The sequence below is a fragment of the Amborella trichopoda genome, chromosome 6 (assembly GCF_054954075.1).
Source record: "Amborella trichopoda isolate Santa Cruz 75 chromosome 6, AtrichopodaSantaCruz75HAP2 v2.0, whole genome shotgun sequence".
Lineage (NCBI taxonomy): Eukaryota > Viridiplantae > Streptophyta > Magnoliopsida > Amborellales > Amborellaceae > Amborella > Amborella trichopoda.
Window position 1 is genome coordinate 52316996 of NC_142341.1, and position 22155 is coordinate 52339150.

A 22155-nucleotide genomic window follows, 5' to 3' on the forward strand; every position below is an offset into this window, starting at 1 on the left:
TTTATGAGCTAGGAGTGTTGTCTCTGAATGTCTGCTTTCTTTGTGTAGTTCTTTGAGCACTGTGTTGACCTCTGGTTGGTCAATACACCTTAGGAGGATTCCTTCAAAGGACTTCTTGTAGAGGATGTCGTCTTAAATCAAGCAGTTGATTGAGAAGCTTCTTAAGGCATCCATGTCTCTCTTTGAGGCTCCGTCGGGATACATTCCATCTTTGAGTAAGGCTGATACATCATGATATCAGGCCTTAGCTTTGACTATCTGGTTGGCCCCGAGGGAGAACATTTCTTCTTCCCTCTCTGATTCTTGATCTTCTTCTTCTGACTCCATCTTGGGAGGAGAAAGATTAATTTTGTGTCTAATATAGATTTTGTGTCGAATATAGAATGGTTGGACACTCATTTGGGGAGGAATGTTCCCCATTAATGCGAGAGTGGCCAAGGTATCGGTGAACCGATTGTTTTTTCGAGTCACATGTTGAAAGGTTACTCTTTTGAAGCACTTTGACAACTTTGAAACTGAGTCCTGGTAGAGTTGGAGCTTTTTGTCTTTAATCTTTCATTCTCCGTTCACTTGATTTATTACAAGCAAATAATCTCCCATGACCCGTAATTGTTCAATTTGGAGTTCACAGGCGTTCTCGAGACCAGATATTAAGGCTTCATATTCTGCAACATTGCTTGTGCAGGAAAAATTGAGCCTTATAGCGATTGGAAACATTATTTTCTCTGGAGAGCATACGATGACTCTGATACCAGTGACATATTCATTCCTAGCCCCATCAAAGTATAACTCCCAAGTGGGATCCTCAATGACAAAGAGGTCCTCATTAGGGAAATCCGTTTTGATGGGGACGCAGTCATGTAAGACATGTTCAGCTAAATGATCGGAAATTGCTTGCCCCTTGACTGATTTTTGAGTAACATATTCGATGTCAAATTCACTTAAGAGCATTCTCCATTTGACTAATCGTCCATGTAGAATATGTCTTTCTAGCAGGTACTTGAGTGGATCCATCTTGGATATCAACTTGATGGAATGAGACAACACATAAGGCCTTAACTTTTGAGTTGCCCACACTAAGGTTAGACAATGTTTTTCCACATCCGAGTCTCGTATTTCATAGTCGACCATTGTCTTACTGATGTAGTAGATGATTTTCTTTTTTCCTTGGTCATTATATTGGCCTAACATCGCCCCCATAGTCTTATCTGTCATAGCAAGGTAAATGAATAAAGGTTTATTGGAATCAGGTGGACTCAAGATCGGTGGATGAGAAGGTACTCCCTTATATGATCGAAGGCTTTTTTATATGTCTCATCTTAGATAAATGATTGAATGGACCGCATTTTTCAGCTAATTGGGATATAAATCTCCGGATAGCCTGCATTCTACCTTGCAACCAATGAATTTATCTAATATTCTTTGGAGGTGGCATTTATGAGATAGCCTTAATTTTCATTGAGTCCACTTCTATTCCTCTTTGGCTCACAATGAAGCCAAGTAGCTTGCCAGACTCAACACTGAAGGCACACTTCTAAGGATTCGACTTTAATTGATGCTCTCGAAGTCAGTCAAATACTCTTTTCAAATTGGGAAGAAGGGTATCCCGAGTTTTGGATTTGACGAGGATGTCATCCACATAGTCTTCCATAATGTCATGCATCAAGTCATGAAATATAGCAGCCATAGCTCTTTGGTAGGTTGCCCCAGCATTTTTAAGACTGAAAGACACGACTCTATCGCAGTATGTCCTCCATTGCATGATGAAGGAAGTCTTTTTTGGGTCTTCTTTCGCCATGAGGATTTGATTGTAGCCAGAGAAACCATCCATGAAAAATAGCATTTGGTGTCCAACAGTGTTGTCAACTAGGGCATCTATATTTGAAAGAGGAAAGTCATCCTTAGAACATGCTTTGTTCAGGTCCCTATAGTCGATACAAACTCTGATTCTCCCATCTTTCTTAGGTACTACAATGATATTGGCTAACCAATCCGGATAGTCCAAAGGTAAGATGAACTTTGCCTTTAAAAGTTTGTCAATTTCTTCTTTTATCTTCAACTCCAAGTGAGGCTTTTGTCGATGTAATTTATGTTTGATGGCTCCTACCGCTTTATGGAGTACAAGATGGTGTCGTACCAATTCGGGATTTAAGCCAGACATATCTTCATAGGACCAGGCAAATATATCAATGTATTCTTTTAAGATGGAGATCATCTTGTCTTGTTCTTCTGGTGACAGAGAGCTTCAAATTCTTGTGATCTTTAGATCTTTCTCAATTCCTAGATTAATGTCTAAGGTCTCCTTGACAATAGCAATAAGACTACCATCGAATCTTGTCTTAAACTGCTCAGCTTGAAACATGAGTTCCTCAGTGGAAGGTTCTTCATCTGCCTTGAAATTTTCATCAAGAGGTGTGTCTTCATTTGTTTCATTTCATTTTCTTCCTTGACTTCGTTCAAATTTTCACTGGATCTATCAAAGGTCTTGACTGCATTTTCTACAATTTGAAAGGTAATGGTGTTAGAGAGGCTTCGCACAAGATGCTTGTTTAGGCATCCTGCGCCAACCCCTTTTCTTGGCACATGGACTTGAAAGTGTCGTTGTATCCCCTTGATGGATTCAATAGATAAGGGAGTAATGCTCCAATTTTCAGTAATTGCCCTAGTGTGCTTGGGAGCCGAGGAGGTGGTAGCCACAATATGGGCTCCAAGTGTAGGCCAAGACAATTGTTGTTCTAACAACTATTCTTCTAGAGGAATTTCAATTATGATCTTCAGTTTTGAAAGAAATTCAGTCTTTTGGTGGTCAAGACCTTTAATTCCTCCAAGAATAAAACTTGGATACTAAGAAGATTTGAGTTTACATTGAAGTTTAGAAAGTGTGCAACCCAACCCTCTTCGATCGTCGGTGTCTCCTTTAGCATGAGGGGAATGAGTAATTGCCTCAGCAGCACCTTGCCCATTTTTTTCAAGGCCAGAGCCGGGGTAGTACCCCTGAGCCAATAACATATTCCATGCTATGGACGAACTGAAATCGTAATGACTGTAATAAATTTTCAATTTCTCAGACACTTCATGCGTTTCATGGATCATAACACAATTTTCCTTATATGTTAGAAGTGAGATCTCTTGAATTTTCAAGTTTTCAGAGAGTTTCTCTTTCACTGCTTTGACTACATCTGAACATACGCAAGCCATTCCTTCAATAGTTGGGACCTTCAGGCATTGGTGCAAAGTGGAGGCCACAACAAGATTTTCATGTAGACATGGCTTGCCAATGAGTAGATTGAAAGAAGGTTCAATATCAATGACATAAAACCTCACTATTTGGACCACCGGCTCAATCTTAAGAGTGAGAGGGATGATCCCTAAGGTTTTTCTTTGAGCCCCATCATAGGTTGCAATTGAGATGTTTGAGGCCTCAGGGTTTGTTTGTGATAACCCTACTCTTAGAATAGTTTTTAAGGGACAGATGTTCAAAGATGCCCCATTGTCAACCATTACTTTCTTGATTTCATAACGACTCATGAAAACAGTGATATAAAGTGGATGAGTGTGAAAACGATTGAACCCCAGATGTATGTCATTATGAGTAAATGTAATGGGGGTCAGTGCCGTTAAAAGATTGATCATGTTGCTTAGCTCTTTGGGTTTAGTAAGGGCAGTAAACTCAATATTTGAGTTTTGAGTTATCACGAACTCCAGGCATGACTAGAAATATTATGTAACAAAAATCTTCTCTTTTTTTTTTTCTTTTTTTTAGTCTTTTTTTTTTAGCTATTTAAAAAAAACAAGATCAAGATGCGCCTAAAAAGAAAAAAAAAATATATTTTTATTTTTTATTTTTTAAAAAAGATGATGTCAAGAAAATTATAAACTATACAGATAAGGTTTGACAACAAAATATAAGAAGAAAAAAAATGAGATCTATTTCTAATCTAAATAGATAAAGTAGAGAAGGCCTAGAGCTATCTTCTTTTTTTTTTTTAAAAAAAATATATTTCATCAAGAGATAAAGATGCTTTTTTTTTTAAAGAGATAAAGATGCTTCGAAAATATATATTCTAAAAACATAAAGATGCACTTAAAAAAGATAAAATATGATCTAAAGAAGATAAAATATGATCTAAAGATGATAAATATGAATAAAAGAAGATATGAAAAATATGATAAAGATTATATAGATGATATCAAGATGAATCTATAGATGTTCTAAATGATAAAGATGATCTAAAGATAAAGATGAGATCTAAAAAAAGACTATCTAAAAAGATAAAGTTGATCTAAAGATTTATTTAAAAGATGATCTAAAAGATAGATCTAAAGATGATCTAAAAGATTGACCTAAAAGATGATCTAAAGATAAAGATGATCAAGATGGATATAAAAGAAAATCTAAATAATAATAATAATAATAATAATAATAATATAAAAGATGAATCTAAAAGATTATATGATCTAAAAGATCCAAAATATCATAAAGATTAAGAGAAAAAATATACTAATTTTTTTATGGAGAGAGAAAAAAAATAAGATCTAGAAAGAAAGATAGAATCTAATAAAAAGATTTTTTTTAAAAAAAATCTACCACGTTTTTCTCTTCTTTATATATATATATATATATATATATATATATATATATATATATATATATATATATATATAATTTTATTTTTGCTGAAAAAATAAATATGAAAAAAAAAAAAGTTTTTTTAAGTTTAAAATATGGATCTGAAGCTCAAAAGGCCCTACGGTGGGCGTCAAACTGTTTACACTCTGATCTGCACCGATCTCTGAGCCACTTTCACAAGATTTTCTGAATAACCCACCTATGTGGGATAAATAACCAAACTTTAAAGATCAAGAGTTTAATGCATGGGAATGCATGCTTTTATATAGATCTCAAACCAACATCTTTCTCTCTCTACAAAATAATTTAGGAAATAACTACAAAACCAAATTGTTTTTTAGAAATACATATAAGTATTTTTCAAACAAAAAAATACTAACTTTTTTCTCCATTATTTCAAAATAACAAGAAAAACATAAGAAACATATCATTTGCATACTATGAAAGTATCTTTCGATTTAAACTTTCAATTAGAGTGTATACTACAAAGTCCATCAAGTACCGTGATAACACGCAGCTTTAAACCAGGTTGCTTATCTAATAGACAAGTATTAAACTCACAAACAATATTAAACTCTAGTGTCTTTTTAGTTGTCAGCATGTTTTGGGCCTTGTGCTTATATCTCATTTCACAAGTTCTTTAGAGATGAGTCAATGTCATAAGAAGCAGTCTCACTTCCACACTTATGTAAGGGTGTCTATCAAGAGTGCCCCTGTATATAAAATATTTCGACGTATGTGCAGTCTATAGACAACATTAAAAGCATATCTAATCCTACTAACATATAGATCATTACTAGACTTATCCTCTGTATGGATTTCTTTAGAATGGGAGCCAGTTATATTTTGTCATCTAGCAACCAAACTAATCATATATACATTTTGTTTTTACCACATTGAACCTAAAATTTTGAGGTTACAAAAGATTAAGTTGGGTTCCCACTGTAGATCAATAGATTAGCCCCATTTGTTTTGACATCTTACTAATGGCATCCCTTACATTTTTTTTTTGATCTTACATATTCTACATCAATCACTCTATCTCCAATTAATATTCTAATGGAGTTATGCCTTCTTGCAATATGTGTAGATTTTTCATTATATACATCATTACAAGTTCTCACTATAGTAGCATGATTATCACAATATATTGTTATCGCATGTATTCGTTTTGGCTATATGAGAATGTCATATAACAAATTATTTAGCCATTCAGTCTTTTTGCCAACAGAGTCTAAAGTAATAATTTTAAACTCCATAGTAGAGCGTGAAATACACATTTGTTTATTTGATCCCCATGATATCACACCACTTGTTAGTGTAAATACCCACATGGATGTTGATAGTGAATAATGAATTTCTTTGGTCCAATTTGTATCACTATACCTTTCCAACACTCCTAGACAACCCACATATATTATGTTATAATTGATAGTTCCATTCAAGTACTTTAGTATTTGAGATATAACGTCGTAATGCTACTGACTTGGGCAGCTTGTATATCTACTAATTTTGCCCACTGCATATTCAATGTTAGGCCTCGTATTAGTCATTGCATACATTAAACTGTCAATTACTCTTCGCATATTCAAGTTGAGATATACATCTCTCATCATTTTTCTTTAACTTAATATGGGGATCTATAGGGGTAGAGACTTAACTTACAATTAGTATGCTCAAATTTATTAAGCATTTTCTCAATGTAGTGAGATTGAGTCAAAATTAATTTATTGGGGATCTATAGGGGTAGAGACTTGACTTATTATTAGTATGCTCAAATTTATTAAACATTTTCTCAATGTAATGAGATTGAGTCAAAATTAATTTATTTTCTTTCACTATTTTGATATCAAGTGTCACACCAGTCTCTCCTAAGTCATCCATATCAAAGTTAGATGTGAGAAATCTTTTGGTTTCCCCCACAATTTCTAGATTAGTGCCAAAAATAAGTGTCATCTATATACACATAGAGGATTTAGTTGCTTACTATATACACATTTATTAGCCTCATTTCTCTTAAAACTATTTATCAACACATTGTCAAATTTATTGTGCTATTGTTTAGGTGCTTGTTTTAGTCCATACAGAGATTTTACTAATTTATAAATTATGTTCTCATGTCCTGGTATTTGAGACTATAAGTTTTGAATTTAAAATCTTGTTTTGATTAGCCTCAACTAGATAGATATAAGGTGTAAAAAAAATCACATCTAATTCTCTTACTTCTTCTTGGTTCTATTATCTCATTATCATTATTTTCTACATGTTCTTCATCAATATTATGACCATTTTCATGATTATTTTCATTTGGCATGCTACTTAATTCATATAATTCACTTTTTACGGATGAGATTTTCAAAAAATTCAACATCTCTAGATTCCATTATTATGTTAGAATTTAGATCTAAAAATCTGTAAGTTGTACTATTTTTAGCATATGCAAGACAATAGAACCAAGAAGACAATAAAAATCTCTAGGACTTAATTTATTTCATTTAGGATCTGGAAGTCTAACATATGCAAGACAACCCCATACTTTAAGAAAATTCAAAAAAGGTTTCCTAGTAAACCAAAATTCATAAGGGGTTTTATCACTCCTTTTATATGGAATTCTAATCAAAATAAAACATGTAGATAATAAAGCTTCACCCCATAAATTTAATGGTAAAGAAGAAGAAATCAACATTTTATTCACCATTTCTACTAAAGTTCTATTTTTTCTTTTTGCTAGTCTATTTTGTTGAGGGATATAAGAAACATTCCCTTGGTGAACAATGCCATTATTTTTACAAAATTCATTAAAGCCATTTGATAAATACTCCCCTCTTCTGTCACTTCAAATAATTTTAATTTTCTTACTAAGTTGATTTTCAACTTCCACTTTGAAAACTTTAAATTTTTCAAAAGCTTCATCTTTATGTCGAAGCAAATAAACATAAACATTTCTCAAAAAATCATCAATGAATGTAATGAAATATCTTTTACTACCTCTAGTTAGAACATTATTTAAATTATATATATCATTATGTTTAAGTCCTACCAATTCCCTATTTCTTTCTATTGAAGGAAATGGTTTTCTAATTAGTTTAGCTTGTGCACATACTACGTAGGCCACTTTGAGGGTAGTGAGCAGAAAGAGAACCTTTTGTTGTTATCTCTTGAAATTCAGTTCATTGAAGCACTCAAGTCTTGTGAAGTCATGATTCATGACTTTTAAAAAAGTCGTGACAATTTTCTTTCTTTCACCTGTGAAATAGCATCTTAAATTGTTGGAAAATTGGTTGGGTGAAATGGGGCAAAAAGTTAGTATGATTTTAAAAAAAAGATCTCGTATTCATCTTGTTTTCTGGTATACAGGAGCACTATCTCAAATTGATATTTGCCCCTCCATCGATAGAGTTTTTAATGTGCATAAGAAAGGTAATTCGTCATCGGGATACATGAAAACATAAATGTCTCTTGTAATGTTCCTAAGCTCTATGCACCCAAGCTTGGAACCCACACACTAGACATGAGAGTCTTGATAGTTAAGAGAGAGAAAGAAACAACCAAGTGGAGAGAGAGATATGAGTTCACAAATATGCTTGCTGGAATTTTATAGAGAAAGGTGTTGCAAGCGTTTATAGCGAGGCTCCAAAGTCTGCTTTCGTATGGGTCCAAGAGCTCCTTATATAGAGTACTAAGAGGCTGCCCATTTAGTGTAGTGATGGTTACATGCAATACCATCAGCTAAAAGTTATATGCACTTGCTCATTTAGTGTAGTAATAGTTACATGCACTACCAAACAGCTACAAGTTACATGCACTTGATAGTTGTTGTCATTAACCTCTATTTCATCAACGGCTAGATGACCGTTGGATCCCACACGCATCAACGGCTAGAAGACTATTGGCTATCCCATACTAACTGGGCTTACAAAAAGAGATCGAGCCTCGAGCCCGACCTATACATGTGCGAGAGGTACCTCTCAAGCCGTTGTGAGCGTGATAAGTGAAAAGTGCACTATCTCTCTCACCTTTATACTAAGAGTATAATGCATGAGAACACATGCTCTTAAATATATCTCAATAAACTCTTTTATCTTCAATATGAGACTCAAACCACATCTTTTTATATTTACAAAACAGTTTAGAAAAGAACCACAAAACCTTATTGTTGTATGAGACTCAAACCCACATCTTTCTCTATTTACAAAACAGTTTAGAAAAGAACCACAAAACCATATTGTTGTTTTGAAATATACACAAGTATTTTTCAAACCGAAAAATATTAACAAGAGTGAGCATACTTTTGAAGCTTCTTTCTCTGGTAGCGCTTGAGTATGTTTGAGGTGGCAAGTTTGACCTTATTATAATTTAAAATCACGACCTTTTCATTGTCAAGATCGAACCATAGGCTCTCCTCTTTACGGTCTTCAACAAGCTCACACATATGTTGTAGATTATCGATCTCCATGCCATTCACCTTTTTCACATGTGTCAGAGAGAGAGAGAGAGAGAAAGAGAGAGAGAGAGATTACTAGTCTTTTTCATTACTTTATTCATTACTGATAGAAAAGAGAATGATACTTACTTCTTCAATTAACAACATTAAGACAAACAATAGTTTCCTGAAAAATGTAAATAAAAAAAGGAAAAACAAGTTTTTTTTTTTAAATGGCCCTTTATATCCTTCAAAAGTCTTTTTCATTACTTTATTCATTAGTGATACAAAAAGGAAAAGAGAATGAGACTTATTTCTTCAATTAACAAGATTTAGACAAAGAATAATTTCATGTCAAATGTAAATGAAAAAAAGAAAAGAAAAAGTTTCTTTAGAGTCGAGGCTCTAAACAATCAAATTAGCGCCCACATCAAAAATTTCACTAGAAGATGTTGTTTTGATGCCCAAATATCCTCAAATTAACCATCTTGACATCAAGATATATGGAAATGAAAAAAAAAAAGATTTCAAGTTTTGGAAATAGTGCATCTTGTAACGTATTTTTGGACCACCAATTTTTAAGTTTCATAGATCTGCTCGATTTACACTATTTTTGAAGATTTAAATTTTATAACTAAAGATGGAAATATATTTTAAGGATATAACAAAGATTTTCAGTATTGAAACCACAATTCTCGACAGTATTTAAAGATGCACATTACTTTGATTGTTTGGAGCTTCGGCTCTACATAAACTGCACCCAAAAGAAAAACCAGTTTTTTTTAAATGGGCTTTTATATCCTTCAAAAGAAAACCCATAATGGAGAAGCATATGGCTCTTAAATAACTGATAGTTGGAGAAAAATATAAAATGGGGGAGACTATCTGAGTAAAACAATACTACATGTACCTTTGCACGTAACGTCCACGACTTCATTCTCACTAGGTCACAAGTTAATTACAAATATGAGATTGTCTCCAAAAAGACCATCTACCTTTTGTACAAGGAGGTTACAATCATTATTGTTTCTTAGATTTCAAAATTGCCGGTAGTAAGAGTGTCATTGATGAGACACAAAGTTCCAACAAAAAAAAAATTTCTTGGATTTTGTGGCTCGCCCCAAGCCATCCAATTTGACATCTAATGAGTGGAAATAGTTGTGACCTCCTTCTACAAAAGGTAAAAAGTTTTTTTGTAGACAATCCCTCCAAATATATAGATATAAGTAAGAGGAAAGAGAGTAAAAAAGCTTAACAGGAAAGAGAGTAAAAAAGCTTTGTCGTACCTGTAGTTGTGCGAGCTGCTCGTAACCCACAATGATTTCATCCACCAAAACCTGAAACATTTTTGGAGTCATTTCTTTTAGGTTTTATCAAATTTCGAAAAGTGACAAGAATAACCATATAGATTCCAAGAAAATTGTGAGCTTAAACAATCTCTTTCCCCCCCTCTCTCTCTCAAAACTAAATATGGGTCGGACCCAATGCTTTAAAACCAGAACCAGGATCGGGATTCACTAGGGTCCCAAGTCAGAGTCAAGGAGGTTGTCTAGGCCGAGTCTCAATGAGACTGGGCCTATTATATGGCTAACAAGCCTTGTAAGGGCTGAAATCTTACAACTCTCTTCCGAGATATTTCCATGGGACTCACCAGGGTTCTCAACCAAGTTAACACAGGCAAGTCCTGATTGACTCATTGAGTTTTTAAACATTTGTTAGGCTAGATCACGAAATTTAAGCGTTTATTCTGAATACCTTTTGTGAACAATACCTGAAAGAGGATTACAAGCTGTTCGCCAACTTTTTTGAGCAATCTTCGCAATGAATACTCACACAAATGGTGAGGAGATTTATTAAACCAGTCTTTTCCATACTCATAAAGATAAGGCTTGGTCAATGGAACAAAGACCAAGCTAGCAATTATATAGTAGCTGGGCAACTTATCATACTCATGAACATGAACTAATGCTTTTACCTACAAATCCCCAAAGGCTTTAGTTATGTATGAGAGAGAGAGAGAGAGAGAACATCTGAAAAGCTTCAGTTGTGTGTGTGTGAGAGAGAGAGCACATCTAGAAGCAGAGTTTCAAACAAACTACAACATGGAGTTCAAGAAGTAGACTCACAGGATGAACTACAACACTGAATTCAAGCTCTTGACCACCTCTATTTTTGCGGTTTTGTTCGCTTTTTTCATGGAGACCAAATGCTCAAATGTTATCCACTCTCTATTCCGGAAAGGCACTGCATTATCAGATAACGAGCAATATAATATGCCCAAGTCCCTAAAAATATAAGTTGCATTGCAATATTAATTTGACATTCATAGATAATTAAGTAAAATACTTCCTATTTAAAAGACTAAGTTTCAGTGCCCAGGCAAAGGATTGTCACCATATCATGTTTATAAGTTTATCCTACCAAAATATAGTTATTGATAAGAAATTATAGAGCCCATTAAAGCAAGTTATTGAAATGTTTAAGGGATTTCAACCTTAACACCCTCCAAATCCAATAGTTCAAGGCCACAATTGTTGGGAGCAAGAGCGGAGGATCATCCCTTGCCCAAAGTTCCCCAACTCGGAAGCCCACGAGATCCAGTGTCTAAGAGTTTCCTAGGTGCACCCCTAGAATATATAATGAGACCAATTACCTTTGGAACAAGGTCGTCACAATTAATTAATCTTGACCATAGATGTGAAATTGGGTGGCTGCATTTATTTCATTGACCAAGCTTAAAGTTCAAAAGATTTTCTCGAACTTTGTGACACATCCCTGCTATCATATTCCTCCGAAGTTGACATTTTGACTCTACCTCAACAGATCTATTTCCTCCAAATACAAGACATCAATCTCTACCTTGGCTTGAATTCTGTTGAGCCACCCTGAAGATATCTTCCTCCCCGTACCTCCATAAAGGTACGCGACTGCATCCCCACCTGCCATGGGGTGCTTCCCTCACTCTCAACAATGACTGACATTAAACAAGTCCAAGCAAAGCTTGAACTTCTCCGTAGTGACCGGCATTGTAAGAATATCTGTAGGGTTGTCATTCGTATGACTTTTTTCTGGTGAATGATCCCTGATCTTGTGATATCTCACATCAATGTGTTTTGTCCTTGTATGAAACATTTGATTCTTTACAAGATTTATGACACTCTGACTATCACAATGTAGCACAATACCTTCTTGTTCTACCCCCAACTCACGAGCCAAACCAGTCGACCAGATCGCCTCCTTTGCAACCTCAACTGCTGTCATGTACTCTGCCTCTGTCGTAGACAAGGTAATCGTGTGTTGAAGCATTGCCTTCCATGAAATAAGTCCGCATGTTAGTATGAAGACATACCTTGTAGTAGACCTCCGCTTGTCTAAATCACCAGCATTGTCGGAATCGACATATCCCATCAGTTCTATAGAGATTCTCTTCCTGCTGAACATAATTCCGAGATTTGCCGTCCCACTCAGACATCTGAAAATCCACTTGATTGCATTTCAATGCTCCCTACCAGGATTACTCATGTATCGACTAAAAACACTGACAGCATGAGATAAATCTGACATGCTATAAATCATAGCATACATGAGGCTTCCGACTGCGCTAGCATAGGCCACCAGAGACATTTGCTCTATCTCCTCATTCGTAATGGGACACTTTCATTTAGATAACTTAAAATGACTCGCCAGTGGAGTGGTAACTGACTTGGCCTTTTTCATGTTGAAACACTCAGACACCTTTTCAACATACCTTTTCTGAGTTATCTAGAGTTTACCTGCACTTCTATCTCTATAAATCTCCATACCAAGAATCCTATTTGCAGCCCCTAGATCTTTCATATCAAACTCAGAACTTAACATAGACTTGAGAGAGGTTATGTCATATGCATTCTTGGCAACGATGAACATGTCATCAACATAAAGTATCAAGAGAATAATGAAATATCATCAAGAACTTTAAAATAAATACAACAATCATACTCACTTCTTGAATAGCCAATCCGTACTATGAAAGAGTCGAAGAACTTGTACCACTGCCTGAGAGATTGCTTAAGACCATAAAACTATCTATTGAGCAAGCAAACTTGATCTTCCTTTCCATCACCTTGAAGCCTTCAGGTTGCTCCATAAATATTTGTTCTTCCAAATCACCATGAGGAAACGATGTCTTCACATCAAGCTGTTCTAGCTCCAAATAAAACATGGCTACTAAAGCAAATAATAACCTTATTGAAGTGTGCTTGACAACCAGAAAGAATATTTCATTGTAATCCACTCCCTCCTTCTGAGCGTAGCCTTTTGCTACGAGTCTAGTCTTGAATTTCTCACATTCCTTTTCTGTTGCTGCCTTTTTCTTCCGAAAGATCAATTTGCACCCAATCACTTTCCTTCCCTTGGGCCTCTTGACAAGCTTCCAAGTCTTGTTCTTTTTTAGGGACTTCATCTCCTCCATCATGGCTGTCATCCATTTATCATTCTATGCATCACTTAGAGCTTCTTTGAAAGAGTCGATTTTTCCAGTACTAACAGTTAAAGCAAATGCTACCATGTCCTCAAAGTCGTATCTCACATGGGCTTTGTGAAAATGTTTCTTTCTACCTTTTATCAAATTGTAGGGTCCACCATGTAGTTACTGCTGTTCTGGTATGCTACTAGATGATTCTTCCTCTTCCGGTATTTCAGACTCTTCTAACTTCACATGGACTATCGATCTTTCTCCATCACTTTCATCTACTTGCACTTTGTCATCTTGCATGCTGATTGACTTCACCATGCGAGATTCATCAAATACAACATCCCTACTAAGCACAACCTTATGTGAAGTAGGATCCCAAAGCTTGAATCACTTCACTCCTTTCTCAAAAGCGAAAAAGATGCACTGCTTAGACTTAGAGTCTAATTTGGAACGTTGCCCACTCTGCACATAGACATAGGTTGGACATCCGAAGATTCTCAGCATAGAATAATCTACCGGCTTTCCTGTCCATACCTCCTCTCGAATTTTGCAATCAATCGCTGTAGATGGTGACCTGTTAAAGATGAAACAGGTCATGTTAACTGTTCTGGCCATAAACTTTTCTTCAAATATGTATTCAATCTCATACTGCGAGCTCTTTCCAGAAGAGTCTTGTTAATCTTCTCAGCCACACCATTTTGTTGAGAAGTTTCTGATGTAGTAAAGTGACGTACAATCCCCTCTTCTTTACAAAATTCTTGATATTCTCTAGACTTGTACTCCCCTCCATTATCTGATGTCAAGTATTTCAGTTTTTTTTCTGTTTTCCTTTCTACCTCTGCTTTCCATTGTTTAAATTTCGTGAATGCTTCACTTTTGTGTTTCATGAGGTAAACCTAGACATTTTTTGAGTAATCGTCAATGAAGGTAATGAAGATTTTGCCCCACCCTTGGATTTGATTGGTGAAAGCCCCGTACATCAGTGTGTACATAGCCTAGTATATCCTTGCTCGTATGATTTGTAGTTTTGAACCTAATCTTGCACTATTTACAGAAAACACAATACTTACAGAAATCCAGTTTACAGGCTCTAAAACCTTTCAACAAAATTTTTTTTATGAAGTTCTGTCATACCTCGTTCACTCATATGCCCTAAACACATATGCCATAGATTTGTATTATCTGTGCTGGACTTAACATTTGTGGTTACAAAAGCTCCACTTGTAACTGCATTCCTTATCAACCTGTATAGGTTCCCAATCATCTGACCTTTCATGACAACCATAGATCCCTTACTAACTTTGAGGACTCCATCTGTTGCTGTATACTTGCAATCATTCAAATCAAGAGCCCTCAGAGATAGTAAGGTTTTCTTTTATTGTGGGACATGCCTCACATTTGATAAGGTTCGTACTATCCTATCAAACATCTTGATTTTGATAGTTCTTATTCTAATGGTCTTACATTCCTCATCATTCCCCATTAGAACAAACCCCCCTCTATATGATTTGTAAGTTCGAACTAGTTTTTATTTGGACACATATTAAAGAACATCCAGAATCTAAAATCCAAGAATCAGTAAATTGATTCTTACCTGAAGATAAAGAGAAAAGACCTTCATCATCTCCGTTAGAGCTATTGGCCATGCTAACTTCATTAGATGCTTGTCCTATTTCTATCGTCTTTATATCCTCCTTTCTTTTCGTGCGATCTCTCTTCATATGACCTTCATTTTTGCAGTAATAGCAAATAAACTTACCCTTCCCTTTCGATTTTGATCGACTTCTGCTTTCATACCTCCTTTGATTTGATCTGCTCCTTTCATGATTCTCTTTGTATTTTTCAAATAAACTTTCTCCTTGAGATTTAATACCACTAGTCTTCTTCCTTGTCTCGTTTGACATAAGAGTAGTAGTGACTTCGTCCGTCTCAAGAGTTTCCTTCCCGTACAGTAGAGTTGTAACCAGGTGATCGAATGATCCTGGAAGTGAAGCCAACAGAAGTAGGGCTTTGTCCTCATCCTCGATTTCGACCTCAAGGCTTGCTAGCTGGCTTATGATCTGGTTGAACTTGCTGAGACGTTCAAGCAGATTCGTACATTCTTTTATCTGAAGAGAATACAACTGCTTCTTCAATAACAACTTGTTCGTCAAAAATTTCGTCATGTAGATACTCTTGAGTTTTGTCCAAACCTCCAGAACAATTTTACGTCCACCACATAACGCAAGGCGTCATTTGATAGATTCAGACGAATCACGTTTATCGCCTTTTCCTCCGTCTCTTGCCACTCTTCATCGTCTATCTTTGTTGGTTTTTTCGATTTCCCTAGCAAAGCCATAGCCAGACCTTGTTGTATTAGAAGATCCTTCACCTTTCGTTGCTCTTTTCATTGAACCTCTCAATGTCATACTTGACGCTTGAGCCCTTTCCTATCATCGTGGTAGCAAACCCTAGAACGTGGACTAACCTTTTAGGCTTTGATACCAATTTGTAGAAACGAAAAGCTATTCATGAAAATAAGAAAGAAGAAACAAATACAAAAGAAAGAGACAACCAACCACAACGTAAAGATATACGTGGTTTGGCAACGTGCCAACGTCCACGGTAGATGAGAGCTTCTTTACTTACAATGTAGAATAGGGTTACAATCGCTCTCTTCTTCACGCATATCTGTTTCTCTAATTACAAAGATATATGTGTTTTTCCCTTAACCCCTGATGAACCCTCAATCGCAACAATATATATCGAGTCCCAGATAGATGGAATAAATTATCGAAATACCCTTGTCAGGCCTTTGGCCCTCTGAGCTTTTAACGGCCCTCCAGAGTTGTCCTTTTGACTCTATCTTGACGGATCTATTTCCTCATAATACAAGACATCAATCCTCAACAGGTTTGTCCTAGTGGAAGCTTCAAATGAAATTACACAGAGATGCATCACTATCAGCTAATTGCACGTCACTCTATTTGAGTCAAAAACTGGTGACTGGTTAGTTAGACTTCCTAGGTCAATCCAATATTCCAGCTACTTGATAACTAGCTCATTTAAACAAGCGAATTTGATGACATTAGCATATATCAAGATGTTATGTGAAATGTCTGACACTACAATGCATTCAATCACAACACCCCAAAACATACGGTAGGTTCCACAAGTGAGTTATGTTTTGCCGCCGACAAGATCAAACTATAGGCTCTGCAGATAGGTTTTAGAAACAATAGACAAGAAATATTCATGGTAAAGTTCAGAAAACACATCATGGGAAACAGTGGATAGGCTGGGGGCACAACATCATCATGTGATCTCTCTCCCTCAATCTCAATACCAGTTTAGCATGTGCATTCCTTCTATTGATGATAATTGTATTGTATTCATGAAACAATTCATGCATGTGTGCATTCACTCATGACAAGATATGCACATAAGCTCAACGCCATAAAGCTTTTTGAAGCAATATTCTACCATGATCTTGGCTTCCTGGAATTCCTTCAGCTAAGAACTGGGTGGCCCCTTTTTGTCGCTCGTATCACACACTTTGGGTGAGACGGGCTGCAAAGAAATAGACACATGTGGCACTGAGTTGGATAAGTTTAAAGTTGAACAAAATGATTTCGAAGCAAAGTGATATACTTGAATCTCTAACAGCAGCCGGCCAGTGGCGCCGATGGTCTTCGGGACCTGGGGGTGAGCTTAACCCATCCGTTGGGATGACTACTTAGAGCTTCATTTGTAGAAGAGCATAGGTTGTGGTGCCATGTCTCAAAGAAAAACATAGTCTTCAGTGTTTTGAAACATAGTTTGAAAGTGTTTTAGTAGATGAAGCCGAGAATTCTTGGTTGAGTGAATAGCAAGTTGCCTTTCATTACAATGTTCCACATGGTTACAAGCTGTCAACTGGGCTGATTGGGATTGTCGATTTTTCAAGTCAGAGTTTTGAAGGGTCAAGGCATTTTAAGCTCAGGGTGGTTTTGTGGGGAGTATCTAAGGCTTGGGATTTCATTTTTGCAACACCTATCTATCCTTGGCATTCCCTTTAGAATTGATCAATCTTTGGTGTGCCTTAAATATCACTACCAGACGTAGATTTGACTCCTTTGTTTTAGAAAATTATTTTTTATTCAAAATTTTCAAAGAAAGGTGGGAACTTTGAAAAAGAAGAAAACACACCCTAGATCTGGGTCATGATTTTAAAAAGAAAATTATTATTTTTTGAAAATCGACAAGAAACAACAAATAAAAGGCAAGATTTTTTTTTGTGAGAAAATAAAATATTTCAAAAAAAAGTCTCAAAAAGTAAGTAAAAATCCTAATTTAAAGGTGATAAAGTGGAATTTCCCATGGTGCGATTTCTATTATGCATTAGGGGCTTTCCATATTTGGGTGGGGAGCCCAAGGGCTTATTTGGATTTTTTTTTTTAAAAAAAATTATCCCATACCCTTTGAGGGTGTAACAACCTTCCAAAAATTTCTTTTAGCACCATTGGGAGCCAGCCAGCCTCTTGTAACCGACCAGTCTGAACTAGAAGGTGCAAAACATCCTATTACGCGCAAGGGTTAACAGATGTTACACACGCGTATTTCAATGAAGCTTTTGTTGTTCAAATTTTGGTGTTTTCTTGCATATAATGGGGTGCATGTGCTTTCTCATTTTCACATGGTTTTGGTGATGTAAAACAATATTTCTTAACGAGACCATGTTTAAGACATCTGAAACCATCATCCTGATAAATTCCAAGAAAGTTGGGTGTAAGAAAAAGGAGCGAAACACGGAGTTATGCAAACGTAACTGGCATTAACGCAAGCAAGACGTTCTTTAAAAAAATCTAAGAACATTACTAGCAAGCAGGCGAAAAAGTTAGTTACACTAGCGTAAAGACTTTAAACGCTGATCGAATTTGTATTTGCTTGCATACAATGATGTGTATGTGCTTACTCATTTTTATAATATTCATCAATGGGACCATGTTAAGATTCCAAAACCAAATGATGTGCATGTGCTTTGTTACTCAAAAAAAAATAAAAATGATGTCCATGTACTTTCCCACTTTCACATTCACATGGTTTTGGTTATGTATCATAACCAATGAGACCATGTTAAGATTCCAAGCCCAACCTATAGAAAAGGCTTCTTGGAAATTGGGTGCAAGGAAGGAAAGGGAGAGGTAAAGAGAAAGGGAAAATATAGAAGGATACCATTTACCTTTGATATAATGTGGTCACATTAATCTTGACCATAAAATGTGAAATTGGTTGGCTACAAGTATTCCATTGACCATGCTCAAACTTCAAAGAAACCACCTTGTATCAAAAGTAAATGGTCTCATTTAAAGGTAATAATGGACCCGGATCCATCCCATACCCAACGGGTATACCCGATACGTGTACGGGTAGGGGATCCAAGTTTTGGATCCATGGGTAAGGTCCGGGTCCAATAAAGGATACCCGGATAGTCTCGGGTCCAGGTACGGGTCCTACTATACCCGACGTAGTGGGTACTTGGACACGAATTTTTAGTTTACCCAAAGGCCAAAACCCCAATTCTAAAATCGTATCGATACTTTTCATTTTCCTCTAGTTCCCCAAACGGCCAAACCCCAACTCCATCGATACAAGGGTATTTTTGTCAAAAGATGATGATTTTTTGACTTTGGGTTATTTGCTAGAAAAGTGTGTTAGAAAAAAAAAAAAAAAAAAAAAAAGTGGTTGGAAGTAGGTTGTCTCGAAAGTCCAAAATTAGAGATATATGCAATTTTCCCTATAAACTAGTTGCTTGCTACAAACGTGCGTTACGCATGTGTAAACAAATGTGACGCTCCAAGGCGCGGCTTTAGATACGAATGTAATTCTCCATTCGCATAATAATTTGTTACGCTGCCTGGATTTTCAAGAAAGAAAAAGTTCACAAAGAGCCTCTAAACAATCCAAAAATTAGAGCGTATCTCAAAATTTTCGTTAGAAGATGTTGTTCAATAGAAGATGTTGTTTTAATGCGTAAATATTCTCAAATTGATCATCTTGATACATGGAGAGGAGAAAAAAATATATTTCAAGTTTTAAAAATAGTGCATTTTGTAATACATTTTTTTACTGTTAACTTTCAAGATTTTCAAGTTTTTATAGATCTGCTCGATCTACACTATTTTTTAACTTTGAAATTTTATAATTAGTAATGAAAATATATTTTAAAGCCATCACAAAATTTTTCAGTATTAAAAGCACATTTCTCGACACTATTTGAAGGTGCACTTTACTTTGCTTGTTTAGAGCCTCGGCTCTATACAAACCCTACCCTTTGATCAATGGGTGATGCCTCAATCGCTTCTATAGTAACAAACTAGCACACACGTTTTTTTTTGTTTTTTCTGGTTCTTCGCACCTTTTTTTTTTTGGAAAATGGGAATCTTCTTCTTCTTTTTTTTTATTTATTTATTTTATATTTTTTAAGAAAAATAGATGGACACAAAAATGATTTTTTTTTTTTAAATGACAACCTTAAAAAGAAAATTCCTTTTTTTAAAGCAAAATAGATGGACTCAAAAATGATTTTTTTTCTTTTTTTGAAAAGATGATGACCTTAAAAAGCAAATTATCTTGTTTTTTTTTTTTGAAAGAAATTTTTTTTCAAGTAAAATAGATTCCTTTAAACAAAATGGACTCAAAACTGATATATATATATATATATATATATATATATATATTTGAAAATACGATGACCTTAAAAAGCAAATTATCTTTTCTTTTTCTTTTTTGAAAGAAATCTTTTTTTTCAAGTAAAATAGATTGCTTTTAATAAAATGGACTAAAAAATGATTTTTTATTTTTTGGCACTTTGATGCCTCTTGTCCCCCATATTTGTTTCGGTGCTTTGACACCTTTGGATGTTACGTATGTATTTCTTTTCTTCTCTCTCTCGTTTTTTTTTTTTTGTTTCTAGCGCTTTGAGCGCCTTGGGATCACATGGATTTATGCTTATTTATGTTGTGCGCTTACTTTTCATCATTGCGCTATTCCCTTTATTTTTATATATATATATGTTCACAGCAAATCGGAGCAGATATTTGATTGAAGATCCATCAATTGGGCACTACAATCTGAGTTATTTAGATGATAGAGAATGTGGATAATTCGAAATCTAATATGAAATTAGATAGACTAAAAAATAGGTAGATCTACTCTCAGATCAGTGACAGAGCCAACGTTGACCACTAATACGAAATATTGAAGTAAAATCGATAAATAGACCTAGATCTAATAAAAATGAAATAAATAACTAGAGAAGGGATAAAAACATACCTGGACTGGCCGGTTGGCCAGGGACACCCGAGGCTTTGAAGCCTTACCCGTATCAAAACTGCAACTGTAATTTATGCCGCGGATCTTTTATGTCTCTCTTTAATGTTAATTAAGCCTTAGCTTTGTTGAATGGTTATCTTGGATTTAAAGGTTGCAAGTTTAATCACTTAAAGTTTGCTTTGGTGTGCCTAGATCTAGGGTTTGCTAACAAGGTTTTATCTCAGGTCTCCAAATCTCATAGCTGGCATAAAGGCTAACAAGGTATAACCCTAAAATGGGTCTCGAAGTGTGTTTTCATAAGCTGAAAATCGGGTGGAATTTGGGTAGCAACCCATAACAATAAGATTTATCAGTCAGGACTGTTGTTTTGGTAGTCAAAGGCTTGGGCGACATTGCATATCAGGTTCATTGAACCTGGTCAGGGTTGTTTAGGAAAGTTCAAAATGGTTCAAAATTTTGCTTCCAAGTTAAAAGGTAATATGAAGGTTGGGTGACACACGTAGTGTCAACCTTATAAATTTTGTTTGGAATTAGAACTTCTGATTCCAAAGTGATCTTTAGGGTTTCAAATTCTCACCTGCCAAATTTGGGTCAAAACGAGGTGTTTTACTATTTTTAGTTGATTTTCTACCAAAACTAGTGGTCCTGTAGGATTTTGGATCATAGGGCAGGAACTATAGACTACAATGGTCTATGGTTCAAGGGTCTTATGGAATAATGTGGTTTTAAGGCTGTATAGGGTTTAGAAAACTATTTAATTTGCCAGTTTTAAAATGGGGTGTTTACAGTTATCCCTATTTAGATACTCTTGAGTGCTTCCTATCTTTCGAGGGACATGTGAGTGACAAAGATACTACAGATATTTTAAATTATCTGATGTCACGTGGTCAAAGGGTATACCAACTTTCCCTCCAAGACATTGCGCTCCCCGCTCACCCACCTAGGACATGTTCATTTTAGGGTTTTCGGCTTGAGATATTCTGATGAGTTATACAAGCTTGAAACTCTAATTGGATTTTTGGCTACGCCACTTGACTTCAGAGGTCTTCACAATTTCAAAATTTTAACCTAACACTTTCTTTGATCTTCCGTAGGGTTTCCTAAGGTTTTAAAGGATTTATCTATTTAGGAAAAATGTTTACAAAGTCAATTTTGAAGAGAAAGATGAGGTGGCAAGGTGGTTACATCATGTACAGGTATCCAAACTCCTTTGTTTTATAGGGAGAGGTTTGAAATAGAACCCGGAGTTTAGACAGGTAAACATTTTTTAAAAAAGAATTAAAGTTTTTTAAAATGCAAAATATATAGTGAAAATTTGAAAAGAGAAAGATATTTCGAAAATCAAATTTTTAATTA

The 22155-nt window shown here is 35.4% G+C and overlaps 2 protein-coding genes across 2 annotated transcripts; both read right to left on the reverse strand.

Annotated features, from left to right (window-relative positions):
* Nucleotides 1-555: 555 nt before the first annotated feature.
* Nucleotides 556-1014, reverse strand: LOC105421768 (uncharacterized). The gene has a single exon (XM_011630468.1). The coding sequence runs from the start codon at nucleotides 1012-1014 to the stop codon at nucleotides 556-558; it is 459 nt and encodes a 152-aa protein (XP_011628770.1).
* Nucleotides 1015-1567: 553 nt separating this feature from the next.
* On the reverse strand, nucleotides 1568-3501 carry LOC148781869 (uncharacterized). The gene is made up of 2 exons (XM_088870914.1): nucleotides 2865-3501; nucleotides 1568-2163 (listed from the first exon to the last, which is right to left on the reverse strand). Exons 1-2 carry the CDS (start codon nucleotides 3499-3501, stop codon nucleotides 1568-1570), a joined length of 1233 nt encoding a protein of 410 aa, XP_088727040.1.
* Nucleotides 3502-22155: the final 18654 nt, after the last annotated feature.

Bases quoted from the DNA above. Each gene is read 5' to 3' on its own strand.
- LOC148781869 (XM_088870914.1), bottom strand. From the start codon at position 3,501: ATGGTTGACAATGGGGCATCTTTGAACATCTGTCCCTTAAAAACTATT. The intron at 2,164-2,864 runs GTAAACTCAAAT...GGTCCTATGAAG, and splicing joins CACACTTTCTAAACTTCAAT to ATATGTCTGGCTTAAATCCC.
- LOC105421768 (XM_011630468.1), bottom strand. From the start codon at position 1,014: ATGGATCCACTCAAGTACCTGCTAGAAAGACATATTCTACATGGACGA.